At 31.9% G+C, this 28,000-nt stretch overlaps 1 protein-coding gene across 4 annotated transcripts in view; it reads right to left on the bottom strand.

Annotated features, from left to right (window-relative positions):
* Positions 1-467: 467 nt before the first annotated feature.
* Tmem65 (transmembrane protein 65) overlaps positions 468-28,000 on the bottom strand; it is a 49,975-nt gene continuing 22,442 nt past the window's right edge. For 2 of the 4 annotated variants that reach the window (XM_047563399.1, XM_047563417.1), the window contains 7 exons: positions 22,832-22,876; positions 20,666-20,725; positions 19,767-19,834; positions 15,210-15,264; positions 14,302-14,344; positions 11,988-12,093; positions 468-7,418 (listed from right to left, as the gene is read on the bottom strand). In XM_047563399.1, the coding sequence (XP_047419355.1) occupies positions 7,308-7,418; positions 11,988-12,093; positions 14,302-14,344; positions 15,210-15,264; positions 19,767-19,834; positions 20,666-20,725; positions 22,832-22,876 (488 nt within the window). In that variant the 3' untranslated portion in view covers positions 468-7,307. The remainder of the gene's footprint in view (positions 7,419-11,987; positions 12,094-14,301; positions 14,345-15,209; positions 15,265-19,766; positions 19,835-20,665; positions 20,726-22,831; positions 22,877-28,000) is intronic. The other 2 variants (XM_047563407.1, XM_047563423.1) reach the window with 2 other exon arrangements.

Genomic DNA, 28,000 nt, shown 5'->3' with positions numbered 1-28,000 from the left:
CAGTAGTCACTGTGTTCTTCACAGGCAGCTCAACAAGGTTATTGTCTCCCTTGCAGTTGGAGGGGAAACGTTTTAGTCAATGTTCTTCATAAGGCAGAAGGATTTACTTATTTTAAATCCTTACTCTTGAACATTCTGTATGAAGAAATGAGACTTGTGCACAAAGAACTTCTGGGGATAAAAGGTATGGCTGCTGTCTTGAGGAACTGCACTCGTGAGGCTGCTCTGAACTGTGAGGCAAGCCAGGGTATTCAGACGTGGGTATCTGACAGGCATTTTCTCAAACACGAATAAAGTGAATGTCATTGTAAGGAGAACTAAGGGTATTTGCTACCAATGATAAAATTTCAGCTTTCAAGTGAAAATCAGAATTTTGGAAAATGTGTACCTGCCATCTGATCTTGACAATGTCTCAATATTTAAAAGGCTTTTTATAAAAATGAGATTGCTAGTCATATTAAACATGATTTCAAAATTTATATATTCTGAAGTGTATTAACTTTGGGAAGATCTGCATACCCAGTGAATTGGTGGTTTCAAAATGTTACAAAAATTCACAAGGAAAAAGTTACAAAGTACAAAACAATAATGGATGTTAATGCAACTCAAGGCAAAATTTCATGGATAGGGTCTCTGATTCTCCATGGCAACTAACCTTTTAGAGGCTACAGAAATTCAGTCATACTAAAAAGCTATTAAAATATTCCTCCCATTTACAACCACATATCTGTACATGGCAGAATTTTCATTTACTTCACAGAAAACAACATATCAAACAGATCAAATTCAGAAACAGATATGGAAATCTAGTTGTCTTCTATTAAGGCAAACATTAAAGACATTTGCAAAAAACATAAAATAATGCTATTCTCACCAAACTTTTCTATGAAAAATAATTTTCATAAAATACTTATTAATATAAATTAGTAAATGAATTTTTGTCATTTATCAGCTTTCATTTCTAGTATTTATATACCACTCAGACACAAAAGTTCCTTGGGGCCTAATTTTTTTTAAAAAAGATAAGGGGTCTTTAGGGCAAAAAACTTAGAAATCTGGTTTATGACACTGGATCTGAGACATGATTGTTGGTCTCGTAGAGAACATGAGGAGAGCAGTGAAAGCATGAAGCCCAGAGTGGGTAGACAAGACCACATGATGAGAGAGAGGGAGCAGGAAATTTCTAAAAATTGCAGACAAATACATTTGATATTAATCTTCAGAGAAAACGTTCAAACAGATTAAACAGAAAGTAAGGTGGAGACCGTTAGTTCCCAAAACAAGTTTACTAAAAATAAAACATACCAAACCAAGGAATATTTGTTTTCCTGACAATTGGTTTTAAAAGTTATGTACATACTGTATTTCCCATTAAGCATTTGATTATTTGTGTAAAATAATGGCCTAGAGAACTAGTAGCAGATTAACCAATCTGCCTGAAGTAAAATGTGATAAAGTTCAGAAGTGGAACAGAGCATTACCCGGAAGCAGTTCTTTAGTACTGACACAGAACTGGCTGAGAGTCAAGCCAGAATTCAAGTGCACGGAGAGAAATCAGTGATTTGGGTAGCAATGATCACTCATCAAACAGATACCCACTGAGCCATCTACTGTGTGCCAGGCACTGTACAGAGCATTAGACAGAGAAGAGAGCAAGACAGATGTGTCACTTAGCTTCTTGTCACTGTGACCAAAACATGTGACAAGAACAACTTAGAGGAGAAAAAGCTTATTTGGGCTCATGCCTTCAGAGGCTGAGTCAGAGATCGTTGACTCCACTGTTCTAGCCTGCGGTGAGACAGAACACTGCGCAGAAGGGCCTGCAGAGGAGCCCTGCTCACCTCATGGCAGCAGGGAAGCAGAAAGAGGAAAAAGAGACCACAGGGAAGAGACCCGCTTCCAGGGCACCCCCACAGTGACCCACCTCCTCCAGCCACACGCCACCTGCCTACACTTACCACCCAGTCAGTCCATTCACATTAGGATGGACTGGTCAGGTTACAACTCTCATCATCAATTTCGCCTCTGAATATTCCTGCATTAACAGGAGTTCTTGGGGGAACAGCTCATATCCAAACCACAGAACTGACATTAAGGCACAGTCAGGTCTCTGTCCTCTTATGAAATGAGAACTCTTTACCTGAGTCAATATGAAAGAAAAAACGATTTAAGCTGTTAACAATAGAAAAATGAACTAAATTAATTTAGATTTGTTCTCCTAACTAGGGGTGGAAAAGAAAAAATTACTTGATTCACAAGCTTTTAAGATAATAGCATGGGACAAAAAAATGCACTGATAACTGTTCCCGTAAGTCTAAGGTTGAAAAGCAGAGGAAATAAGGGAAGAGAAGAAAGGCACATATACGAAAGAGATACAGAAGACGGAGACACTGCAAAGAACAGTGGTGCTGGGAGCTGGCACGTGAGAAGGAAAAAGCCTTCATTCTAATTACAGTATCTCTAGTTTGTTGGGTTGGCTTAACTACCTCTTTTAAACCCCATTTATGGCTAACATCTACGTAAGTGCTTTATAAATGGAAAAGTACTATGTAAATGTATAGCTTTCAAATTATTAGCAAAAACCAAGTCTTGACTGAATTGCACAATTCTCATAGAAAACTATTTGATCCTACTATTTTTGAGAATCTTCTTCATCTTCTCCCAAAAAGGAGTTCCTTTAACTCTTCAGTCATCACCCTCTATTTCATTTACTTATACAATGTAATCTCTTACATGCCTACTCTAGCTTTTTAATCTTCATGCTCAGAAAAAGGTTTGATCAAACTCTTTTATTTACAAACTGAAGTAAACATATCAATGGCATTCATAGTTTGATGTTATAAAATTTCATTTGAATATCAATTCAAAACACCATGTGTTTCACATAATTGTGAGCCAGACTAGAAAATCAAGGAAAGCAAAATCCTGACACTTCAAAACTGAAATGGTACATGTCTCCGCTTTAATTACTACTCCATTTCTAAAAACCAGAAAAGAAAAAACTTATTTCAGTGTGAGTTAGAACTCATACACCAATAGCATTTATTGCTTTGGTAAAAACAAATGGTCTGTTGGGTTTCACACAACGAACCCTCTGGATTTTGCTGATGAATTATCCATAGACTTTTTGGATTTCAACATCACTTCTTCATGCTTCTGGACCATTTCCTTCTGCTATTAGTAAATATCCAATGAGTACTAATGTTAACATAAAAGTATTAATCTTTAGACTTAATTCAGACATCAGCAATATGAAACAAACAAGAAAACATTTAACAAAGCATTCCAAAGTGAAATATATTCACATGTCTGAGATTTTCTCAACACCATCTTACAGAACTTCGCACAATTCCTTCTCTTCACAGGTATCTGTACCATTTATGTTCTTTCTTCTTTCAGGTCTTCCCTGACCACCCCCATTTCTGACCACTGCCACCCTCTGCCCTCCTTATTTCTTTCATCACCACAGAACTCATCATTATCTGACATAAATAAAATATTTAAGTGTATATTTGCTTTTCTTTTTCCTCTTGCCCCTCCACAAAATCAATTTCATGGAGGTAGGGATATCAGTGCCTTGGACCATTCCTAACACACAGTAAGCAATCAAAATCACAGAACTGGCTAAATGAATCTTGAGATTATAAATACAATTTCCCTAGGTCATAGACGAGAAAATGATCCTTGAATCTGGAGGCAATAAGAAACTTAAACAGAGAATGTATGTGATAAAGTCTTTGCAACTGATGTTCCTTTAGCAAAGTAGTTAAGAACACAGACTTTACACTACACAAGGCTGAATTCCAATCTACTTAGAATAGTGACATCAAGAGCAAAATAACCTCTCCATGCCTCAATTTACTCACTATAATATAGGGATAGTAACAGCATCAACAATATTATTATTATTATAGTGATTAAATGTGGTAAGGTGTAAAATACTTCGGTACACAGCAACAAATGAGTGTTTAATAAAAGGGAGCTAATACTGTTGTTAATATCATTACCACCATTCACAGAGGCTCCATAGTCTATTTTCTACTATTTCCCAACTAATTTATGATAAGACTGCTATCTACTAAGTTCATGCAACTGAAAAAGCAGCAGACTGGAGAAATAAAACAGTTGCCAAAAGCAAGAACAGAAAAAAAAAAGTGGGGGGATGAAAAGCATGAAAACTAGATTTCCAAGGTAATTCACTACAGCACAATAATAATGCCCACGAAGAAGATGACAAGCCACTAAGAATGTATTACCTTTGATATGCTGTTTTTGAATGGGAAGAAAATATAATTTTAAAATGAGGTGCTGGAGGTGTAGCTCAGGGATAAGAGTGCTTGCCTACATGAGGGAGGCCCTCAGTATAATCCTCAGCACTGAAGGAAAAAAAAGTTTAAAATTAATCAGGTTTACTTCCAAATAGTTTATACAATATTTTGGTGTAAAGTATAAACTTTCATTGTCTTCAATTTTTACCTTCTAGAGAAAAAGATTAAAATAAACCAGGCATTATTAAATAAATGGCTTGGATATCTCTGTAGTAAACACCCAAACACTGTGATTTGTCCGACCTCTTTGCAGCTTTTATATGGGATCACTCTTCTCTTCTACTCTGTAAGGTTCTATGTCAAGTTGAATTTCAGAGGTGGTCAACAGTTGCATTTACTGTCTCAGTGATGTTACTCCCACCTTGTAACAAATCTGCATTTATTAATCCAATTCCCTTTAGTGACAGAATAACCAAGGCCCTCTAGGGTTAGAAAGAAAATTGAATTTTAAAATCAAACCACATTCCAAATTTCTTAAAAGATATTTTTTGTTCAATTCCTTTGTAAAAACATTGGTCACCATTTAACATACAGTGCAACAAAATGCACCCAGTTCACATGCATCAACAAGCCAATAAATCATAATACAGGGACAATACAAATTTCAAGCAGACAGTACTCAAGCAGCTCATGTACATTAACCACAGCTCTAGTGCTCTAAGAAAGAAATAGCTAACACAAGAAACAGAGTTCCAGTTTCAATCAGAAATAGGATTCTTTATGGCAAGTAAGAAAACAAGGATCACATGGAGTATTACCTTAAAGGGAACCATTTCTCAGAAATCACTTTGTGGAAATCACTGCTTTAAAGCAGAACAAGACTTTGAAAAATATGTATACCTTCAATTAAGGGTAAAAGGGTTTCATTTTTTGAAAATCATTCACCTGAATGATTCAAACTTTTATTGTGACTATAAATTAAAATATCTTCTGATGTGAAGGTTATATTCCATGTTTTGATCACTTAAATAATTTTAAATTTATTTTATAACTAAATTGACAGATTCCATTAATGATTAAATTAATAACAGGGCTGGATTATTTTCAAGAGCAAAATAAGGAAATCAATAATCAAAAGTCCTTTCTAAACTTGTAGGCCAATTTTCTGAATATGGGATTTAATTAATAAAAAGAAAAGCTAAGTACCATTATAAAATACTTACAAAAAGGACTGCAATCAATATATAATTTAGAGACAAGAGCATTTATACATTTACCAAAAAAATTAAATAAACACTCTAATCCTAGCAATCTAAAATTTTTTTAAAAAATTCTTTTTTGTGTCCATGTGAGATATGGTATTATAGCCTTAAGATAATTCTGTTCAAGATATCAGGTTGTATAACACTAATTTGATCAAATTGTTTGAGCATAAGAATTTTACATACTTATTTTTATATTATATATTTTCCTTTTTCCCTTAAAATCTATGATTAATGGAGAGCAGCACTAAAACATTGTAAAGTACACAAAAGAGAATTTATGACAAATTTTCTGGTGAAAAAAAAAATCTCCCTAAAAATGAGAGTTCAAAGTAATTATGTGCAAATGAAACTTCAAAACAAGATTCCTAAATATAGACATCCTACAAGTTTGTTTTTTGCATCTATTTAGCAACATAATTTCAAAACCAAAATAGTAAATTTTAATTTTTCTCTCTTCCATGATGTACTTAATTATTCTGTTACAAATAAGTATAAATTTTAGCACATGTAACAAGCTATATACCAAAAAACTTAAAGGGTTCAAAAATTAAAATTTGGGATTCAGACATAGGTATACTTAGATCAGATATATAAGACTGGAAGTAAGCAAGCATATGCTTTAAACACCACAAAAGAAAAAAAAAGCTACTAAAAATGGGAGTTCCTCATGTAACTTTGACTAGACTGCACAATAAAAAACAAAATATAAAATATTAAGTTTTCACTTCAAAAGAAATTATCCAGAAATAAAATTCACTACACAAAATACAAGGTTAGGATTGTGAGGATGGGGTATTCAGATGAGAAGATAATACTTTGTGGGGAGTGGAAATCCTTCTTAAGCAATATCATTTGTATCTCATTAACCTTCCAACATCAACCTCCACTTATACCACAAACCTTTCTATTTTCTACTTCTCTAAAAAAATTTTTTTAGCTTCTTAATTTCAAAGTGTCATGTCAAATTCCTTAGTTGGCTCTGATTCCACAATCCCTATTTTAAAAGACTGTGAAATAATAATTTTCTTCTCCTAAGGAGTCAGAACCCATCATGTAATTATTGAAAATTGGTAAATTAAAGGTAAAAAAAACATAAATAAGTACACTTGTTAGCATATGTGATTTTTAAAGAGGGGAGACTATGTAATTGCTCTGTTTAACCCCTGGCTCTTAAGACAGTATGGTCAGAAAATTAAAATGAGTAATATATACTTAAAACCTGTATTTATTATGAATAGATGTGAGAGTTAAGAATATGACTGAAATTATATATTGTAAATGTTTACTGTGAAAGAGTATAAAATTGATGTTGCCAAAAAGAGTAAAAAAATTTTTTAACTGATACTAAACATCTTAAATAATTTGGAAAAAATCCTCAGGTTGAATTGTAACTATCAAGGAACAACAGAAAAAAAAAAAAAAGCTTTCATGCATGTATACATGTTAAGTAACAAATAAGCAAACCCCAAGTCAGTACAGTACATCAACAACTGAGACTTAAATAATATTTTGATATATAAGAAAAAGGAAAAGATAAAATTGTTGAAAGCCATTGATGAAAAAAGCATCTCAACAGTTTACACAAAATGATACTAAAGAGTTTTTTTAAAAAGATGTCCTAAGAAGACCAAGCCACAATAAGTTAGTGTTTTCCATAACACATGCTGAATTATTTGATCCCATATCTATACACTGTTACTGTCTTAATTCCTAAATGTTGTGACAGCATATTTAATAACTGAGGTACATTAGTTTACATCTTTTTATGGTTACTCTAAGAGGATGAATTTTGCTTTTCCAGTTTTTCATCTTCTTCACCTCCTCCAAAGAATATCAAAGGAAACATTCCTAGAATGCAGCCAATAGTCACCCCAACAGCTTTGCCCTAAGGAAAGAGAAGAGAACATTTTTAAAGTTACTATTTCCCCGAAAGAGGTATCCTTGCTTAAGTATCTATTACAATAGACAAGTACCATGTACTAAAATATTTAACTGTGGCTGCATTTCAGTTGCTCATAGTAATTTAAATATTTTTTTAAAAAGCTACAGAAATATTCCCAAACAGGTCAATTTAAAGTTGGAAGCAGAGCTGGGAATGTGGCTCTGGTAGAGTGCTGGCCTGTCATACACCAGGCCCTGGATTCAATCCCCAGCACAGCACAATAAATAAATAAATAAATAAATAAATAATAAATAATAAATAAATAATTAAAAAGTTTAAGAATAAAGTTCAAAATAACCAGGAAAAGCATCTTAATTGCCATAAAAATATCAGCAAAGAAATATTCACACAGACAAAACTTTTTAAAAATTGTACATATATCTTAAAGTCAGAAAAGAGGAAGGTAGGACAAAAACTCTCAAGAACTACTCTCAATATATTTGGATTTGGGGAATCTTGTATATACTTTTCAATATTTATTCCCATGTATGCATAACTACATGTAGATAAAATAATTATGTAAACACTGCTTTTGTTTTCTGCCTCACTTCACACTCTACAGCAACCCATGTTATAAATAAACTCTTTTCCAAACTGCTGCATACATTTAATATGCAGACATCCAAATTCCACTTAATGGATGGTCTATAATCTCCTTAAGGTTTTCCTTGCCATAAAAAATTTTAAAATGTTACTTTTTTACCATTGCAAGTGATATAGCAATAAATATTTCTGTGTATAGTTCTTCCCCAATGATTTATTTAAAAATCAGATATTAACATTTGTGCATCTTCAAGGCTACTGTCATGCTCTCCACCCTTGACAAAACCATACATACATTTAGTATATATACCAATTTTATTATATGGGTATGTTTATATATACATCAATTTTTCTGCAATCTCACATTATGAAAATTGTTTATTTCTATAAATTATTTTTAAAATTTGCATTTCTATGATGACTATCAGGTTTAAACATTTTTTCATTAAGTTTGATTTCTCCATCCAAGCATTGAGACTCTATGTGTCAGACTCTATGCTGAGTATACCACGGAGATAGGGCCAGGACCAAGGCAGTCTCTCTCTCTTCCAGGAACTTCCATTAGGTATACAAAGGAAGACAAAATAGGTCCTGTTAAACACTATAGATGTTATGATAGTTCCATAATCTATAGTCCTGAATAAAATGTCTTCTATCAGAGCCTACACTTTTTCTAAAAAAGTTTAATAGTGCACATTATTTCAACAACAGTTTGCATAAAATTTTTTCAACTCTTGCTATTTCGGGTTTTCTGTTGGTGATGGTGGTGGTAGTAGTAGTTGTATGCCCATGCTTTATGATATAAATAGTCAAATCTGTCAATTTCATTATTCCAAAATTTTAAAAGTTATCACTCCTTCAAAGTTTTAGCAAAAAAAAAAAATAAAAGTTTAATCCTAGATTCTTATTTGACTTCAGCATTTATATTCATTTATATATCTTTATAGTCCCTATTCTATATTCTGTTTTCACACTCCTGACTTGCTATATACATGAAATGACCATTGCTAACATGCTCCATTTCCATTTCCCACCCATTTTGTTAGAATGTCTTTGCCCATGGCAACAAAGACTTTCCTCCTGCTCACTTTAGAAATGCCAGTGAGTCCTGACCCAATTATCTCAATGGGATACAAAGTCGATAGTGCAGGAAGGGAAGATGTGGTTATCATCCTCTCTGACTCGCCGATTCAGGACCTGAATATGTTTTTTTTCCATTGTAAAAGCACTTATTTATACATTATTATTAGGACCTATAATACTCTTGGTCCTACACTGAGGTTAATTTGAGAACTTGAGCTCATCTGTAATATTGTTCTGTCAGAAAATATCTTCCAGGCTTCAACCAAATTACAAAGGAGGTTTTAAAATTCAACCTATGTCAATTGGAACCTGCATATGCATTTGTGTATACTCTATTATGGGTAAATTTCAGAGTTAGCTTGTCATGAACTTAAAATACTTCAGGCTGTACATAATCAAAATGTTGTATTACATATAAGATTTGATCCTAAACTAAAACAAGCAGAGTCGAGAACTAAGGAATAGAATCACTGTTTCCATATGCTGGTGGGGACTTAATCTTAAGCACACAATAAATATATAAAGATCAATTTAGTAAATGAAGTACTTTTGCCATAAAGGAAATGAGCCTGCTTATAATACAGGAAGAGAATAGAATGATCAATTATGTGAGAAGAGCAGAATCCAGGAAAACAACTTGTGAACCCAACTGTAATGCTAAAATTCTAAACCAAATTGCTAGAATGTTAGAATATCCTTTTCCCCTAATGATTCTGGGCTGGTATCTACCACCAAGTCTCACTTTAATTTATCTACAAAATGCAGGATAGGGACACACATAAAAAGAAGAGTCCAAAACTAACATTCTATGTTCTTAAAAGACTTACTGTCCTTTATAAAGTAAAAATCCTAACAGGCAAATAGGCCCTCATTTTGTTTCTATACATTTATTCTACATTTTAGTTGAAAGCACAGTCATCTTGAGGGCTTGAAAGAACATAAATATTGGGACTCTACCCCTCCTAACTCTGTAAATCTGTAGTAGATGCACTGTAAGGTGGACCCCAGGATCCAATTCTCCTGGTGTTCAAGATTTTGCATGCATAATCTCCTCCCACAGAGCATGGGCAGGATGTTCTAACTTGCTTGTACCCAACAGAAAAGGAGAAGGGTGTTACTCCTATGATTATATTATATTAGGTTATAAGACTCCATCCTGCCAGTAGACTCTTTTCTCTCCCACTTGCTAGTTCTAAAGAAGCTAGCTGCCAAGTGATGAGAGGGTCTACGGAGAGGGCCAAGGAACTCTTGGTGGTGAAGAAGACCTCTAGGAGATGAGGATGTCCTCTGGCCAAAAGATAGCCAGAAGTTAGGACCTTTACAGACACAAGGAAATTATGCCAAAGAACTGTGTGAGCCTGGAAGTGGATTCATCACCAGCGGAGCCTCCAGGCAACAACCAGGTCCTGGTTGCACACTGACTGCAGCCTTCTAGGGAACCCAACTATTTCTGATCTCCCGTCCCAAGAAAACAAGAGGTAGTAAATATGTGTTGTTATAAGCTGCCAAATTCATGGTAATATTTTATACATGAATAGACAGGTATAAGATAGAGTCTGGGAGTTTGCAATTCTAACAAGTTTCACATAAAGTTGATACTACTGGTCCTGGCACCATATTTTGACAACCACTGACTTATAAAATCTTACCATTTCTCATGGTTTTAACTCTCACCTAAATTTTCAGTGAGGTCTCCATGACCTTCCTATTTAATACCCTAAACTGACTCTACTGTAGCACTCCCAGTTTCTTTTATCCTACTTGGCTTTTAATTCTCATAATGTTTATGAACTTCTAATATACTAAAAAAAATTTTTATCAGGTCTTTTTATTGTCTGTCTCCTCTTTTGCTGGAACACAAGACCTACCAGAAAGAAGAAACCACTCTTCTTTTATTAACTGGTATATTCAAAACTCCCACATCTGTACTAGGCACATAGGAGTTAAACATTAAATATTTGTTGAATGAGTGAATGATGACATCCATCATCTCTAATTCATGCCTCTCTAACTTTTGACCTTTAACCCTAATTCTAATAAGTGTCACCATCTGAATATCCTGCTAGTATCTCACACTCAATGATTCTAAAACAGAATTCATCATCTCTCTTCCCATCTTGTTCTTCCTCCTTTTCTTGACTTAACTGGCAGCATCCAACTTCCTTCCTATTTAAGTCTTTGCTGGTTGACCATCACCTCTGAGTGAGGTTCAAGCTCCTTAGCTGGGCATATACAGTGCCTTTCCTGTCTGATCCGTGCTTACTTTTCCAATGCTATTTTTGACTACAACTCTACCCACAACTACTACATAATATAATCACAAAATACCTAACTTTCTGAATTTCTCTGAATATTCTCTTTTTCTTTATCACACCCTTTACTTGCTAGTCAGTATACTCAGAACCCTACTGTTTATCTAGTAAATGCCTCATTGATAACTCAAAAATCAGCTTAAATTCAGTAATTACCAAAAAATCTCCCTACCAAATTGCCCTTGTGAAAAAATAGTACTTCTCCTTATGCTATTGCTATATCTTTGAATAATTCTATTATTGTATATGATAATTTTGCTACATGTCTGTCTACCTAAACAAGTGTCTCAGGGTAACTATAGTTAATTAATCATTTAATGTCCTCCAATCTCTGGCACATAACAGACACGCCACAGTATTAACTGTATTGTATAAATGTTTTTTAAAAAATCAAACCTATTTATTAAAAATAAGTAGTCAATAAATATTTTTATGAAGACTTACAAGGCCTGTATAATTTTTGTTAACTGACTTCATTCAAATCGATTTTAGTCTCGAAGTTCTCAAGATACTGAAATTAGAGTCATGTTCTGTCTATCCAAATTCATTGCCATAAATCATATAAATTACTTACCAAATGTGTACTAACACGTGTTTGCCACATGTCAACTTGCTTTGGTGTGAGATCAGGAATTGACAGGCCTAACCTGGAAGCCAAAGCTTCAACATAGCCCGCAAGTCTTTAAAAAAAACGAGAACAGAAAATGGGTTTCTAAAACAACACATAAGTGTCCTCAGATAATAAAACAACTACTGCAAAGAGAAACAAGGTAACTTCACACCTGTTGTTGGCACTATAGAGAAGGCAAAAACATTTCTTGCAAACGTTTATTTTTATTGTATATATTCAGTTTAGAAATAGTTTCATATTAACATGTTTTATAGGTAAATTGACTCTGAGCAATTTTTCTCTATCATTATCGTAAAAAGATTATTCAAGGTATATAAAATTTTTTTACAAATAATTACAATTTCTGCATTTATTCCAAAATCAAAGCAAAGTACTTTAACATGATATAAATTAATAGCTATTATCAGAAAGAAAAACCTTTTTTAAATTCATCATATTGCTATACTAAGACAGGCAAGTTAGAATACTCAGGTTAACCTTAAGTATTTTATCAATTCTAAGTTGCTATCACTTAAAAGATATAATTTTAAAAATATAAGTTTTTGAACTTCAAGAAAAAAGTTTGTCAGTTAAGCTATGCACACCATCAATCATGAAATGGATCCTGATATCATTCAGATATGTTAAAGTTTTTAAAAACTGTGCATCTAAGAACCCATAAATATAGCTTTATTATTTAGTGACAGCAAAAACAGGACAGGAGAAATAATTCTTAATTATAAAGAATCGTAGTAAAATATTCATCCCTAATTTAAAAAAAAACTGTTTTATCATACAATCTAAAATCAAATGGCTTTAAAATCTACTAGATCATTTGGGTCCACTAAATATATCAGAAAGCTATATAGTAGCAAAAACATTATCATTATGAACCTTAAACTTGGAAACCTGGAAATGGAATGCTCAAGAGGTGATGTCATGATAAATTTATATCACAAATTTCAGGAATAGAAATTCTGATCATGGTCCTAAAGTAAAGAAATTTCATTTTTAACAGTAGCTTTGGCCCCAAACTGTTCTGCAAAAGCCTTAATTAATACAGAAGATTAGATCATTTATAAAACTACCTTTGCCTAGATTATAGGGTAAAGTAGACTACTACTATGCCCAAATCCAAATCTCAAAACATAAAAAGGACACTCAAATTAGCCAACAAAGGAAGGCAGAAAGTCAAAGACAGAGCAAGATGTTAATCATAATAATTAACGCCAATTCTTTAGCATTCCCCAAATTTAGGAAGAAGCCCAGATCATCTGGCACTTTAAAGAGAGAAAGCTGCCCTTTTCTAAGTAGCCATCTTCGGTTTATTTCATCATTCCTGCCGCGTGAAACAGAACAAAATGGCCCCAGTTTGAGGGCTGAGGGCATAGATCAATAGAAAAGCAAATGCTTAGCAAAGTATGTATATATTGTACATAAATGCAAAGTATGTATTTGGTATAAAATACTTGGTATTCCAGAACTAAATTTTCTAATTGAATATTTCTATGACAATAGCTTTTTATGTTTTTGGTTTTTTTGGTGCTAGGGATAGAAACCAGAGGTGCTTTAACCACAAAGTCATATTCCTAGCCTGTTTTTTATTTTTTGAGACACGGTCTCACTAAATTGTTTAGGGCCTCACTAAATTGCTCAGGTTTGTTTTGAACTCATGATCCTCCCCCCTCAGCCTCCTGAGCCACTGGGATGGCAACAGTATTAAACATTTGGTATGCATCAAATATTGGTGCCTGGATTATACTTGAGTCATGAATACATGCATACTTTGTATATACACACACATACATACATACTTTGGCCATTATTTCCTTTTCAAGTTCTACTTTCTAGCAAACATGCCCAGTCAGTATCCTTAAATTTGGACTAGATCTTTTATCTCTGGGATATATGGTTCAGGGTTGGAGTGGAATAATGGCCCTGTCTTGCCTTTTAGAAATGTCTACAAAATACATCTTTTCAGCGAATGAAAAAATTCCATTTCACTCACATTACAATAATTTTTGCATAAATTTTTACATATATCAGAATGCCAGGGCCCCATCCCCAGAAACACTAATTCTGCATGACTGAAGTATAACCCAGGAACCTGTAATGTATCTCATGCATACAAACATTTAATGCTCTTGACATAAGAATATTCAATTTAAAAATTTAGTTCCAGAACACAAAGATAACTTTTTTTAAATGTTTCTCAATTAAAGGAAAATGGAGAAAAGAAAGAATATAAGTACACAAATGAATAAATAAATGGACCTACCCAAGTCCAGCTAAATCTGACACAAGATTTCCCAAAGCAGCAGCTAAAAATATGAAAAACAGACATGTGAATTGTTACATAAAAGTCAGAAAAATCATGATAATACATCACCATGTATTCATGTATCCACAGAGCACTGGTCTAAAAGAGTAATCTCATTAACTATAAAAACTATGTATAAAGCAACTCACTGTAAAGCTTTCAATCTCAAGAGTTCAAAATAGAGCATGACTTTGAAATTATAATATTCTACCTCCACATAGTAATAAGTTTCTTTTTTCTGTTATAGCAGCCAGTTTATGCTTTGGTTTCAGTGCCAAAACACATAATATTTTGTATTTTTATCTTTCATAAAATATTTGTTTCATATTTAGATACTTGGAAGTTAAAGAGTAAAGCCATACATACAGCTCTGAATTCAAGGGAGTCAAGGAAAAGAAACATTACTATCAGGAACTCACTGACCTCATGCTTTCCACACAATAAACAACATAGAACCATTTCCAAAATTTTACAATCATGAACAAAGTGATAATAGGAGGAGAGAAGGAGAGAAGGGTTCAATCTTGCATTCTGTTTGATTTTCTAACCAACTAGAAAATAATTTAATAGAAACAAAGGGTAAACAGATTTAAGGGTAACTGAATTAACAGAAAAATTTGTTTTAACATAGACAATATGACAGAACATTGTTACCCATTAATCAACATGAAGTATTTAAAATTTCTTGGGAAAAAAAGTGCTACATATACAAAACTAAGAAGAGGAAGATTAGGACTAAGGAGATAAGCAGACATTTCAATGAGTAAATTCATTTGAAATAAATTATCATCTTCTAAACCTAACCTACTGAAATGCTTTATAAATACATAGACTATGGAATAGTAACATTTACTACTATTATATACCTGCCATCGTTGAAATTCCCAAAATAATTCCAATAGATAACTCGATATGGGTTCCCTGAAAAATGGTTAGGAAAAAAAAAATTAAATTAAAGCAAAGTGACTATAAAAGAATAGTAAACCATTAATGAAATAGGTATAACAGTTAAATCAACATGTTAGTCAGCAAAATAAAATATGGAGAAATATGCATACATTATGAGGTATTTTACTTATTAAATATATGCATTAGTGTAGAAATAACATTTTATTTATTAAAATTAGGCCTTTTAAAAATAGAAAATAGTAGCCCATATAGAAATATAATTAATCATTTTAAGAATCTAGAATTTCTATTTTTCTATCACAGAGAAAGATGTTTTAAAGCTCCTTGAACACAAAGACAAGCTCTCATAATTAAATTCTAAATGATAAATCTCTACTATTGCTATTTACTCTATTGAAAGATTAAAAAGACTAAATTCGTTTCTAGAGAAACTAGAGTTTGTAAAATCCTTATAATAATAAGTTCTTTAACCATTAAGTAGTGAAAGTACATGATTTATTCATAGTAACAGCATTTGCTATAATAGATTTAACAATAAAATGAGACCCTAATGCATTTCCACCGAATATATTTACTGACGGTTTAAGATTTTCGTCATTTCTATCATCATTCCTCCGGGAGGAAAAAAAAGAGCTCATATTTTTACTTTCACTTTAAAGCAGAACTAAAATAAAGATTAAACTACTCTAATGGCCTATTACACAGAACAAAGAGGAAACTCTAGGATTTATTGTGCTGATATAGTTCTAATCCACAAGCAAGCCTGCCACAGGTGGATTCAATTTTCAAGAGCCCTATTAAATACCGACATTTGAAAATTTCTTTAAATTTTTTTAAATCTTAATGATGTTTTTTTTAAAAAGTCCTATTATGTAGAAATATTGCATTACTTATCCACTATTTACAAAACTGAAAAGAAACTGAGATAATAATCCTTAAGACATGGACCAGAGTCTCCTAGGCACTTAAAAGTACATGCTTTCTAAAAGCACCAAAAGAAACAGATTTCTGAAGAAGAAGATTTACATTTGTGAATGTAAAAGAACTGCAGCAACACTAAAAGAGAGGCATCTCCCAGCTACAGCATATAATAAATGTATACAGCACCTTGAACAGCAATGAATCTTTGTAATACATGCATTTAAAAAGTACTTACATACTTAAATTATTTGGTTGAATTTAAAACACTTGTAGGTCCTTCAAGAACATGAAAAGACTCATGTAAATTCAAAGATGGTTTGAGGAAAGCAATCGACTCTCCACTTCTTTGTGTCATAGTTATTCAAATTTTGTGTTAATAGGCAAGGTAAAAATTATAAATAAATCTAATACTTAAAGTTACACCTGGCTCATCACCTTAATACAGTTAATCTACTCTAGATTCTAAAACATTCTACCGTAAGTAAAAGAAAAGTCATTCAAAAAACATTAAAATATAAGTTTAAAATCCTAAAAAAAAAAAAAAAAAAAATCAGGCAAGGTGATACAGTCCTGTAATCTCAGCAACTCAAGTGGCTGAGGTCAAAGCATCACAAACTCAAGGACAGACTCAGTAATTAGCAAGACCCTGTCTTAAAATAAAAAATAAAAAGGGCTGGGGATGGAGCTCAGTGGTAAAACACCCCTAGATTCAATCCCCAGTACTTAAAAAGAAAAAAGAAAAAGAAAGCTATCCAATAATATAAAAACATAATGAACTATGAAAAACAAGGATTAGTATTAACAGCAGCCAATAATAAAGGTCTAATTTATGGCAAACAATTATACAAAAATTTGCTTTTAGGACTACAAGAGTAGCAGCCAGGAAAGGACATCTAATAGGAAGGAGGAAAAAGTCAAATGCCGTACTAGACAACAGATAAAATATGGCATGAGAAGACAAAAGAATCAAGGAACCTCTATCTTAAAACAGTCATGGCTGTTCTACAATGTGAAGAGAAAAATCAGTATTTTAAAAAATGAAAAAGGTAAAAAACATTCTTACACCAGTAAAGATCACTTATTTTCCTTTTCACAGACTACAGTTATATTATTTATCTGTTTTAGCCTTAGCAGTTTACTACAATGCTCAACAGAAACTGTCAGTCTCTGAATAGGTCTACAGAGCATATGTGCCACACCTATCACTCTTAGCAAATGTTTGAGTCAGTAACTTGAAATATTTATTTCAGTAAAAACCAGTGATATATCCCTTAAGCTGGGTTTAAATGTAAAGAGAGTAACAAGTTATTACAAATTTGAATGAAACATCTTAGGCCTACCTACAAAAATTAGTCCACTATCAAGTTACATTAATAATGAGGCACAGGCCTGAGTAACACAAAATAATAATCAACCTTAAAATAATTTGACTTTTGAATGTGGTTTGGGAGTTGGTTTTAAACACAGATATCTACTACTTTATTAAAGCTTTTTTAAAAATGATGACCATATGTGAAGGTCTTATTCTGGACTTAAGAAACTAAGTTCCCCTATTCTGATTTTTCTTCAAAAGACTTCTCCACCCCTCTTCCTGCGAAATACCTCACACAATTCCCTGTAACAAAGGATACTGTTTCAGCATTTGAGTATTTAAGGTCTGCCCTATTGAGGTGAAAAATATAATGGTTATTAAGATAGTAGTATGGGTACTAGCTATGAATAAGAACCTGAAATGCTAAATAAAACCATGCCAAATTAAAAGAAGTATTTGCCACAGAGACACTTTCCAATTAATGAGCACATGAATCTTAGCGCACAATTTATTCACAAGCACATGAAGTCTTAACTATACCTTACAAATTCAATATAATGAAGTCTTCATTACATTTAGATATGATTTATATTTACTCTTTAATCTAGCCAACTCAAATTTTAGTCATTTCAGAAAAGTAGTGTGGTTCTAACTAGTTGAATAAATCTCTCACATTCACGGCTACAAAAATAGACCAATTTTATTCTTTTATGTACATTAGGAAGATGTCATAAATAGTAAAAAAAACTAGCATTCTGGAATTCTATTTTAGGGCCCTTACTGAATGTGTGTCAAACTTCAGAAATCTGATCTTGCCAGGTTTCTCTACTAAAGAATCCTCCCATAGTGCTTATCACCTCAAGTGGTGCACATGTCAGAGCATCTTCTGTGACAGTTTATGCTGCAGGATACCAGCCTGCTGTGTGAGCCCTGTGAGTTTCCTCAACCAGGTGAATGGATGAACTTTGTGGGTGGCTGATGTACATCAATCTGGACATAAGGGCTAGAATACATAGCAAATAAAACCATTCTATAATGAATCAACATTAGGTATTCTTTAAACAACTTTTATAATCTGTATCATATGAATTACTTTTAAAAATATCTACTTTGAAACCAAATCTTGTATTTACATTCACTTGTAGTACAGGTAAACTTAAAAACACCAAAAAGAAACCCTGCACCTCTCATGTAGTTTCCTCACAGTCAACAGCCTATGATCATTTCATCTTTCTTTTTCAGTAGTCTCCTACAATATAGTATACTTATAGTACATATCATAGATAACAGAATTTTTTGAGGTTAGAGTCAATGAAGTTTACAATGAACTCTCTGAGCTCTAAGTCAAAGAAGCACTTTGATTTTCTCAAATGAGTTCAAGTAAAACCACCACCTAAGAACTCCTAAACTGGTATCCAGAAATAACTGCTACTTTTATCTCCTCACAGAAAATAGATAATAGACCTTCAATCCACTTATTGCTAATATCTGAGAAGAATGAATTCACATTAAGTATTCTAAAACTATGTACTGAAAGTTGTTATTACCTACTTAGCTAAATAATGATCAACCTATTCCATTTGGACAAAATAAGAGAAAAGTGAATAGAACAATGGACAGTTTTTGAAGCCTTGAATTTTAATCATGGATCTACTTCTAAGGAATATGGACCAAATATTGGTATCCATTTAGTAAGAGGCCTTACTAAAAAGAAGAAAGGCAAATCAATCATCCCTGAAATTAGGAAACACTTTTAAGGAGCACCCTTACATTAAAATGACTGTATGAAGGGGAATTTTTTTTTAATTCTACAATACAACAAAAGCAGAAGGGCAATATATTCACTGCTCTGAAATGAAACTTCAGACACTTGTGAGTTAAATGGCTAAAGCTCAGACTGGATATCAAATCACCTGTTGAAACATTTTCCAGTGGAAAAATTAAACAATGAACAAATCAAATAACCTACATAGGTGATGACAAATACCAACACAATTAAAGAACATCAAAAAAACTTACATGCTTTTTTCTTTCAAAGTGTTGAAACTAGATTAGAATAATATAAACCCTAAATGTTTTATCTAAATGCTTTCGAAAAGTCTTGATTAACATATCACATGCCTTAAAATTGAGCTAGTCTAATTAATATGAAACATAAAAGTGTTGATCATTATGATGTTAATTAAAATTAATAACTACAATATGCAAGTTATTAGGAAAATATAGATCACAATAATTTCTTTATTAACTCAAAATAGAAGTGGTGAGAGAAAGAACTTACTGCAACAATCATAATTGCATTATCCAAAAAGCCAAACCCTATGAAAGGTATCGCATTGTGGATGAATACTGAAAAACATCAAAAACAGAAAAAGTATATTTTAAGATTTCTATAACTTTAGAATGAAAAAAACAGACGATATGATTAAAGTCTCCAGTAGACTTGATAATCTTTAGAATTTGCTTCTTATTCTTTATAGTCAATAGATTCTACTATTGCTGTTAGTATAACAACTTGATAAAAGTTATACTGGAAAAAACAAAAAATATATAACATGTAAAACAGTTGTGTTGGGCTTTTGTGTTTTCTTATTGGCAATACATATACATGGACACACCCACACACAAATGTACATTTGGTTAATGATAGAACAATTTAGTAAACGTACATAAATACTACATTCTACTTGATTAATTGCCACAAAATCAGTGTTTCTCTTATGCCTAAAGATCATTATCATAAAATTGATCTTTGTATTAGAAATACTGAAAAATGCCCAGATTCAAATATCAGGGAAGTTACTTGATTTTTTTTATTCACTAACCAATTTTTAAAAGAAAAACACAGTGTGAAAATGATGATTCACTTATCTCTTTTAGACGTCTACAGGCAGTCCTTCCCCACTCACAATTCATCAGGTTCCCTAAATCCTACTATAAAACTATAAAGAATCCATTTGTTTTAAATCAAAATATGGTTTGACCCCTTCCTACCAAAGGCACACCTTACCTTATCTATCTGGTGCATAACACGAATGAACTGAAATATTAAATGTGCAACTTGGAAGAACTAAAACTTATTTATACATTTAGCCTCATACTTTCATATTTGCATCTTCAGCACATTACATAATGCTGAGAACATAGTAGATGCTCAATAAATAATAGAGGGCCACTAACCTGGAAAAGAAGAGAATTCCATATTGAGAGAATTGAAGGCAGACTGAAATAGATTAAAAGCTGGGAATAGGTAAAAGACTTGATTCTAATTAAACTATAAAATTGCCAAGGTATAGTCAATATCAGTTCAACTAAGGGTTTTCTTCATTAAACATCAAAACTGAGTGTTATACTACATCCAAAAAATAGTCCCTGAAACCAACTGGTTATATGTGTTAGGTGATTTCAGAGTCTTTTTTCTTTCAATGCAGGTAAGTCCACAGAAAATATAATTTAAATATTATCTAGAGGTCATGAAAGTTTAATGTTATTATAATGAGTTCTTCACTAATCAGAAAAGGCTAATAAGTAGTAAAAAAAAGGTGGGGGGGGCACTATCAAAGATAGAAGGGAAATAGTATATAGAGTATAAAAATATATACTATTATATCTAACATTCTCATAATTGTAAGAGTACATAATAGGTATATAATAGTCATTTCAGCTTCCTTCTTGTTATTAAGTAAAATTGTCCAATATCAAGAGAAAAATATTCATGAATATTATTTTAAAAGCTATTAAGGTGATAAAATAAAATAGCACATTAATGAAATGGGATTTTTAAAAAAATCTAGACTTTGACTTTTGCCTTTGTCTAATTGCTCATCTACTGAACATTCTAAATTTTGTAAGTACCTTCCAAAACATACACACAACCCTAATTTCCAAAACTAAAACACAAATAGGTTAAAACAATATATTGAAAAATTTTAAATTCATTGAACGAAATATGTACAGTAAAGAGAAAGCTACTTAAGTATATCTGCAAATCATCTTCCCAAGGTCCTTGAAACATATGGCCGAGTAAATGATGAAATCAGTTGGGATTATTTAGCATTTGGGGTTAACTTGATGACATGTCTAAAACTGGCTAGATACAAACATTTTAATATTAGATATGAAGGAGATTAAATTAAGATTACTATAATTGTTATCCTGGTAAAAACTTGGTCAGTAAAACCAAAGAATATTGCTACAATAATCACTTTGAACTATAAAATACATTATGTTTTTATGTTTCTACCTAAAAAAGTCCTATAAGTAAAAATTTACTTTTAACCCAAAGGATAAAGTATAATTTTTCCAAAAAATGAATATGTATTAGGCACTTAACTGGAAACCTGAGATACAAAGATAAAGAAGACTTGGTTCTCAGTCCTCAAAGGTTTTAGGTATGGCAACATATCAACATAAACATGAACCACAGAAAAAAAGTGCTAATAGTATTAGATGGCAATGTCAATATTGGTAGTATGAATTAGGATGGAAGAATCACGAAAGATTTTTCCCAGGTGGGAAGAGTAGTCTTAAAATGTCTTAAATTCTTTTGTATTTCGGGGAAGTTACTAATTTCTAACATGAATTATATTCTACCAAAAAGAGAAAAAAGAGCTGGCTATTAAAATGTTTTTTCTAATGATATAAATTTGCTTTCTAGTATATAATCTAGTAATTTGTGATTTCTTCAATTTTCTTTGGGAAACACTATAACATAGAAGTTGTTAGCAAACTACATTTAATTTTTTAGCTTCAATTTATAACCTACTCAAATTAACTATACTAATAGATAATTCTCTTCTTCCACTGTCTTTATAGTAAGATCCTTCTTTGTTTTACATTACTTCTAGGTTAGTCCTGCAATATATTTATTCCTATTATAACAGAGAAAAGAAAGTACAGCAGCATTTTAATAAGGTTATTCTTCCTGGTGTTTTAAATGAACTTTACTTTTTACTGTTTACAAACAACTAACTGGGAAGTATTTTCTGCATCAGAGTACAGCTGTACCTAGCTTTGAGCCTAGAAATTCTAGTTCTGCAGTTATCCCACTTAAATTCAATTATATTTTCCCCAAAATTAAGAAAAATTCTATCACAATTGTAATTCTATTTATAGATAGCAATAATATCTTAACATCTTAGCTATTTCTTTAGCAATATTAGCTATCCATAGTATTGTGATACATCTTAAACCAAGTTTATAAAATGTTTCTGCAAAATAATTAAGATAATCTACTTTATCTGGCAAGATTAATTTACTATCTCTTCTGTGCTTCTAATGAATGATACAGTTATTTCAAATCCAAAAGATAGATGCACATATATTTAACAATTATAGAACCATTACCATATCTCAGCTGTCCTGGGGTGGGTGGTGGAGCTTCCAATTTTTCTAAAGGGGAAAAAAGGGTGTGGGGCAAGAATTAGTTACTATAATGTGATTTTTTATTACAAAAAAGAAAAACACCAGTAGACATACAAAAATGGGAGAATATCAGAGTTTATTTATAAATTATATTTAGGTTAATGGACCAAAGTTATCCACTTAAAAGAACATTAATTGCTATGAATAAACTACTAAGTTACAAACAAAACTGACCTTTAGTTACAAGCCTCCCCAGGTCCCTGTAGCTCTGGGTAAATCACATGTTTTTTGTATTTCTTTTACTTAGGTCCTTGCATCTATATGAGACTATCTGCATTAATTACAGTAGAAAAGACTTCAGAAATATAGCTACTATTTTTAAGATGACATCAAAAATGTATAAATATTGGTAGCAAAAAATACTCAAATACACCCAGATAGCCTTTAAAAATAGGAAAATATCTTAAAACAATGTAATTATAACAATGATTTTTCTAGATTAGGTAAAGTTTTTTTAATTCCATTTGATAATATACAGAATATTTTGATTTTTGAAATCTATAGTAGTAGACAATGGAGAGTATTCTGCCTAATACAACAACCTAAAAAGGATGCTATTATTCAAAAGCAGAGGTATAATACATGTCATAAAGTTTCCCCAGTAGTAACTGAAACTACCTTTAATACCTTTTTTATGTAAAAATTAACTATTACAAAAGTTACATGTAAAAATTGCTATTACAAAAAAAGCCGTACCATTTCATAACAAGAACCATCTCATCACCTGTGTTAAGTTAAAAAGGAAGAGAATTCTATTTTCCTATCCTCAAACTATCAGTTAGAATTAATTGATAACACGTGGAAGAAGCTTAGCAGTGGATCACTCTCCTCTAGATTTAGTTCAACCAGACTGTCTCAGGAAACACTTTAAAACTAGATACATATCTTCTAAAATATTTATTTATAATTTATGACAATATAACTAAAGAATTTTGTATTTAACATAAAAAGCAAATAAGTGTCCATTGATAATCTATACAAAGAGAAATGTGGTCCAAATTTGTGACTGGTGTTTTCTAAAATGGCATATAGTCCCACAATGGCTTTACAGTAAGAAATACACTAAGACCTAGAGTTGAATCATTGTATTATTCAGAATGTTCTAAGAATGAAAGTTTAAATTTTGTTTTTCCTTACTAAAAAAGTTAAGATATATTAATTTTTGAAGAATTTCACATCTGACAAAATAAATTCTCCATTCTTTAATTAGCACTATTATCTTAAAATCTACTTTGAAAGCATGCAAATGGTTTTCCAAATTTTTAGCCAGAAATATAGGATACCACCATACTCCAGAGAATTTTCTAGCACAGTAAACATGCAAAAGTGTATACATACCAGAACCATTTGTTAGTTACATTGTTATCATCACTGTGAGAGGTCCTAGTTAGCTGACAGGAACATCCTGAAATACTTAAAATCTCAATAAGCAGGCCCTTACCAATAGAGTTAGCATATACAGGTCATTTGCTTTTACTTCTTCAAATTCCCTATACATTGAACAAAATATTAAAAATATCCTATAAATCCTATGAAAGGATAAAGGCTAGACAAATTAATAATGGACAGGTCCAGCACAGTGAGTGCTGTAATTCCAGCAACTCAGGAAGCTGAGGCAAGCAAGCCCAGCCTTAGCAACTTAGCAATCCTGTCTCAAAATTAAAAAAATTTTTTTTTGAAAAAGGGTTGGAGATATAGCTCAGAGGTAAAGTGCCCCTGGAATCTCCAGTACCAACTAAATAAATAAATGAAGTACATAAGTACTGTAGACAGGGCAGGGAGGAAAATCACTAGCACAAGATCAAAGTAAAATCAAAATCCTGCTTCACAACGAACCTGAGGAGTACAAGAAGAATTATAAAGGAAATATTCTTTAAACTGTGACAATTTTATTGGAAAGTACCCTTCCAAATTTTTTAAAAATCATGTCAATCATTTTAAGATTTCTGACACTGCAAATTACCTTCTTTGTTATACTACCTGGATCAAACAAACACATATCAGAAATAAAAAAAATCAGGTGTACAATACTTGACAGAACTTGAAAATAAGGCCAAGTAATCTATACAGGTTTACAATGTAACTACTGCTAATATAATCTCCCCCAATATAGTGTGTGTTACATATTTTCTCTCTTTTCTGGATATTTTAAGATAATTAGATAGCCACAAGACTGTACTTCATCATACCATACTTGCTGACTTCTTTTAGCTCAAAAAATTCTGGCTCTTCCTCCAATAATGGTTAAGTAAACAGTTCTCCTGCACAAAATCAACTATACACAAAACACAGTAAGTAACTTCCAGAAGCACTAGAAAATGACTAGACCAGGTTAATTCTGAAGGGAATCAACACTTAAAAGAAGAAATGACATAAAGTGAGCTAGTTACCTGTTCGTTGCAACTTTCAGCCTGAGGGTAGACCCCAATCACAACACAGAAAATAACTAAAACTGATAAAAACTCCTCAGTCTCTCTGCCTGAAGAACTACAGAATGGGGTGCCAAGTAAACAAAGCCATGGAAAGCAAGGGGAGACTCCTGAAAGAGTCAGAAAAGAGGAATAGGAGTTCTAAATTCTCCATTTACATTCAGTTCAGATCCACGGTTGACTTGTGAACCACACATGTACAGGGAGAACTCCAAAAATGCCAGCTAAGGGTAAAATGGGTGAGGATTTGAGCTGCAGCCCAAAAGAGAGTTTGCAGCTTGAGCCCAACCATTAGTTGTCTGCTAAAACAAACAAAACTAAGAATAAAACAATCCAGAGTATCAACAACATATTAGGAATGATTAGGAAAGATTCAGTTGAAAAGAAAAAAACAGCAAAATATCACCCATTTTCAGAAGACTATATACGGAGACCAATCCTGATGTGATTCAAACATGAGAATTACCAGAAAAACACTTTAAAGCAGCAATTAAAATAACATTCAAAGATGTAAATGAAAATATGCTTAAATAAACAACAAGACAAGAAAATCTCAGCAGAGAAAAGAAACCATAAAAAAGAACCAGTAAGTATTTCTAAAACTAAAAAAAAAAAAAAAAAAATCTGAAATTATAAACTTTAACTAGTTAGCCTTAAAGGCATAAAAAAACTAATAAATAATGCCTGAAAATTTCCCAAATCTGATAGATAATAAAAATGTCATAAGATTCAAATAAGTTCAGTAAACTCTCCATAGGATAAATGTGAAGAAAATCAATGGTAAAGAAAAATACAGAAAAAAATAGATATACTAATTACAGGAAAACAATCATTTGAGTATGTAGAAAGAAAGAAAAAAAGGTTGTCAATCCAATACTCAATATTTAGAAAAATTATCCTTCAAGATGTATCTCAGACAACTAAAACAATGAGAATATGCTGCCAGCCAAACTAACATGCAGGAAATGCAAATTAAATTATTTAGACTGAAAGGAAATACCAGTTAGGAAGTAAGGTCTAAAGAAAAAAATAAAGACTATCGGAAATGGTAAATATTTAGGTAAGTATAAAAGACTACTTTTTCCCTAGTAATTTAAATAGATATGACAGTCTAAAGCAAAAATTATAATACTGCCTTATAGAGTTTACAACATATACAGATGCAATACATAAAACAATAAATGAATTGGAAAATGAACCAATTTGGTAATATTTCTATAATGTATATGAAGTGATATAATATTAATTGCAAGTAGTGTGCAAAAAGTAAAGAATGTATATTATAACTCTAGAATAACCACATATACAGACAAAATGCAAAGAGGACAGAGCTTAAAAAAACTAATAACTTTAAGAATTCTGAAAGTATTCAATTAGTTTAAAAGAATGCAAGGAGTACAGAGGAACAAGAAAGAAGGACAAAGAGAAACCAAATAGCAAAAAAATAAATCTATGTTCAACCATGTCAATAATTATAATGCAAAAGAAAACAACAAAGGAAATAGGCAAAATAGTCCTTTGAATGAAAAAATTAATAACTGCCTAGCCATACTGACCAATAAAGAACATCAATTACTAATATCAGAAATAAAGAAGGGGACATCATTACAGATCCTGCAGACATCAAAAAGATAAGAGAATACTATGTATAATTTTATGACAAAACCCAAAACAACTTAATTGAAATGGACAAATTCCTAGAAAAATACAACTTACCAAAACTGACATGAGAGAAAACAAACAAAAAACTGTGGAGTTCTATCTAACAAAATTGAATTTGTTACCAAACACCTTTACACATACATATACCCCAAGTACACATAGTTTCACTTGTGGATTTAAAGAAGAAAACTATCCCAAAAACTGAAGATGAAGAAATACTTCCCAACTCATTTTATGAGGACGGAATAACACTAAAACCAAAGCTAAGAAATCACACCAAAAATAGTAAATTGCAGACCAATATCCTTTCATGGACACAGCACAAAAATCCTTAGTTGAATTATAACTGCTATTTTCCTAAAGTATAAGTGTGGCAAAAATAACTAATATTCAAACTTCATCACATTTTTTTCCCTTTCTTAGGTAGATCTCACTGTCAAAAGAAGTTGTTCTTAACAGGATTCCATGTTTAGAAATATACAGGATAGGGAAATTACCCACAAGAATCTGTAAGATAATACTTATACTAAAGCAAAGGATTCCTTTGCTTTAGGTTTCACATTGTAAAAACTCTTTGCTGGAGGGTAAATAAAAAACAGTTGCTGCAAACTGCTAATTTATTTTATATCAAATTAAATATTTGAAATGTGACTCTTCCTATCATTGAGAATTTATATACATTGTTTTTTTAATACATTGATGACATTTCCTAATACAAAATACTCCTGATATTCATCACAATCCTGAAAACATAAGAAAAATACTTAGCATGTTTAAATATAAGATTTTTCAATACTTTCAACATCTTGTTTTGCTTCAGTAATCCAGGAATGCTAGAGAAAACAATTTCAAATACTGAAAGCAAATTTATTTTTTAAAATGAATTCTTAAGTACAAAAATGAGATATTTCAGTTAGTTTTCTATATAATACAAGCAACTAAAAAACTGTCATAGCTCATAAAATACTGTTTCTGCATAAATAGAGCAATATTAAATTTA

Source organism: Sciurus carolinensis, chromosome 1, assembly GCF_902686445.1.
Source record: "Sciurus carolinensis chromosome 1, mSciCar1.2, whole genome shotgun sequence".
Classification (NCBI taxonomy): Eukaryota; Metazoa; Chordata; class Mammalia; order Rodentia; family Sciuridae; genus Sciurus; species Sciurus carolinensis.
Note: the sequence above shows the minus strand (reverse complement) of the source record. Positions and strands in the feature narration are given on the sequence as shown.